This window comes from Seriola lalandi, unplaced genomic scaffold, assembly GCF_002814215.2.
Source record: "Seriola lalandi dorsalis isolate HSWRI2012SDOR001 ecotype SW California unplaced genomic scaffold, Sedor1 jcf7180002053999, whole genome shotgun sequence".
NCBI classification, from domain to species: domain Eukaryota; kingdom Metazoa; phylum Chordata; class Actinopteri; order Carangiformes; family Carangidae; genus Seriola; species Seriola lalandi.
The window spans coordinates 1-997 of record NW_019524552.1 but is presented as its reverse complement, the minus strand read 5'-3'; the positions used below and the strand labels follow the sequence as shown (position 1 = coordinate 997).

The 997-nt window shown below is 39.2% G+C and overlaps 1 protein-coding gene across 1 annotated transcript in view; it reads right to left on the bottom strand.

Annotated features, from left to right (window-relative positions):
• LOC147819330 (low affinity immunoglobulin gamma Fc region receptor III-like) overlaps positions 1–537 on the bottom strand; it is a gene marked incomplete at both ends in the record, with an annotated part of 1,870 nt that extends 1,333 nt beyond the window's left edge. Inside the window, one exon of the mRNA XM_087173050.1 lies at positions 277–537. Within this exon, the coding sequence (XP_087029176.1) occupies positions 277–537 (261 nt within the window). The remainder of the gene's footprint in view (positions 1–276) is intronic.
• Between the last annotated feature and the right edge of the window lie 460 nt (positions 538–997).

The following is a 997-nucleotide window of genomic DNA, read 5'->3' as shown; positions in this document are numbered from 1 at the left end:
TACAGGAGTTTTAGCACTAGAGTATTGCATTCAATTTTCAGCCCCAGTGTTTGATGATTGATGACTTGGCTGCTGCTGCACAGTTGAGGTTCCCTCTGGTGGATGGGAGGGTTTTGTTGAGCCTGTTCAGTCACTTCTTAGTACATAGACTTTTAGCTTTTTTTCCTGTTTAAATTGTTTTTGTTTACAATATTATGTGTGGTGAAAAATTCTTCAATACGTCAATGTTGAGGACAGAAAGACAGTTACTAGAGACAGTTACTAACTAAAACTCACTGGTCACGGTGACGTTGAGAGCGTTGCTTTTCCGTCTGTCTCCGTCCTCACACCAGTATTCTCCACTGTCTGAAGCAAATGCAGGATCAATTCTGCCAGATCCTGCTGATGTCACCCAGTTTGAAGTGTTTGTAGGAATTATTTCCTTCAGTGTCCTCATCACTGTCCATTCAGCTGAACCATCAGATGTGCAATTTATAGAGATGGACTCATACTCAAAGAACTGCAGTCTGTTTGGAAGAATACAAGGAAAAGCTGCATCTGAGACAGAAACATAGAGGAAGAAATGAGTTAATGTCTTACAGCTTCTTGGTTCTGAATCAAAAGTAAAAACACTTTTTTTAAGAGGAATATTTGTAGTGAGTATTACCATGGCAATAATGACATTTTTAATTACATTCTAACAGTCAATGAAGTTAAAGAAATTCTACATGCACAACGTAAATTATGGCCTGCAACATGTTTTGTTATAAACAGTTATAATATCTGGTGAGAGACAAAAGCCGAGCAGCAGCGCCCAGAGTCTTGGTCTGTGGTTCAGAGTGTGACCTTGTTTTCTCTCATATATTCTCATGCTTTTGTCTCATTAATACAGAGGCCACGTTTGTTAAACAGCAGATATTTGATTTAAGAACAGAGTCTTTCATTGCACTGACTGTAGCTTACCAACTTGTTGAGCACAATAACTGAGCTGCACTTGTGCAACCAGCACCATCAACAC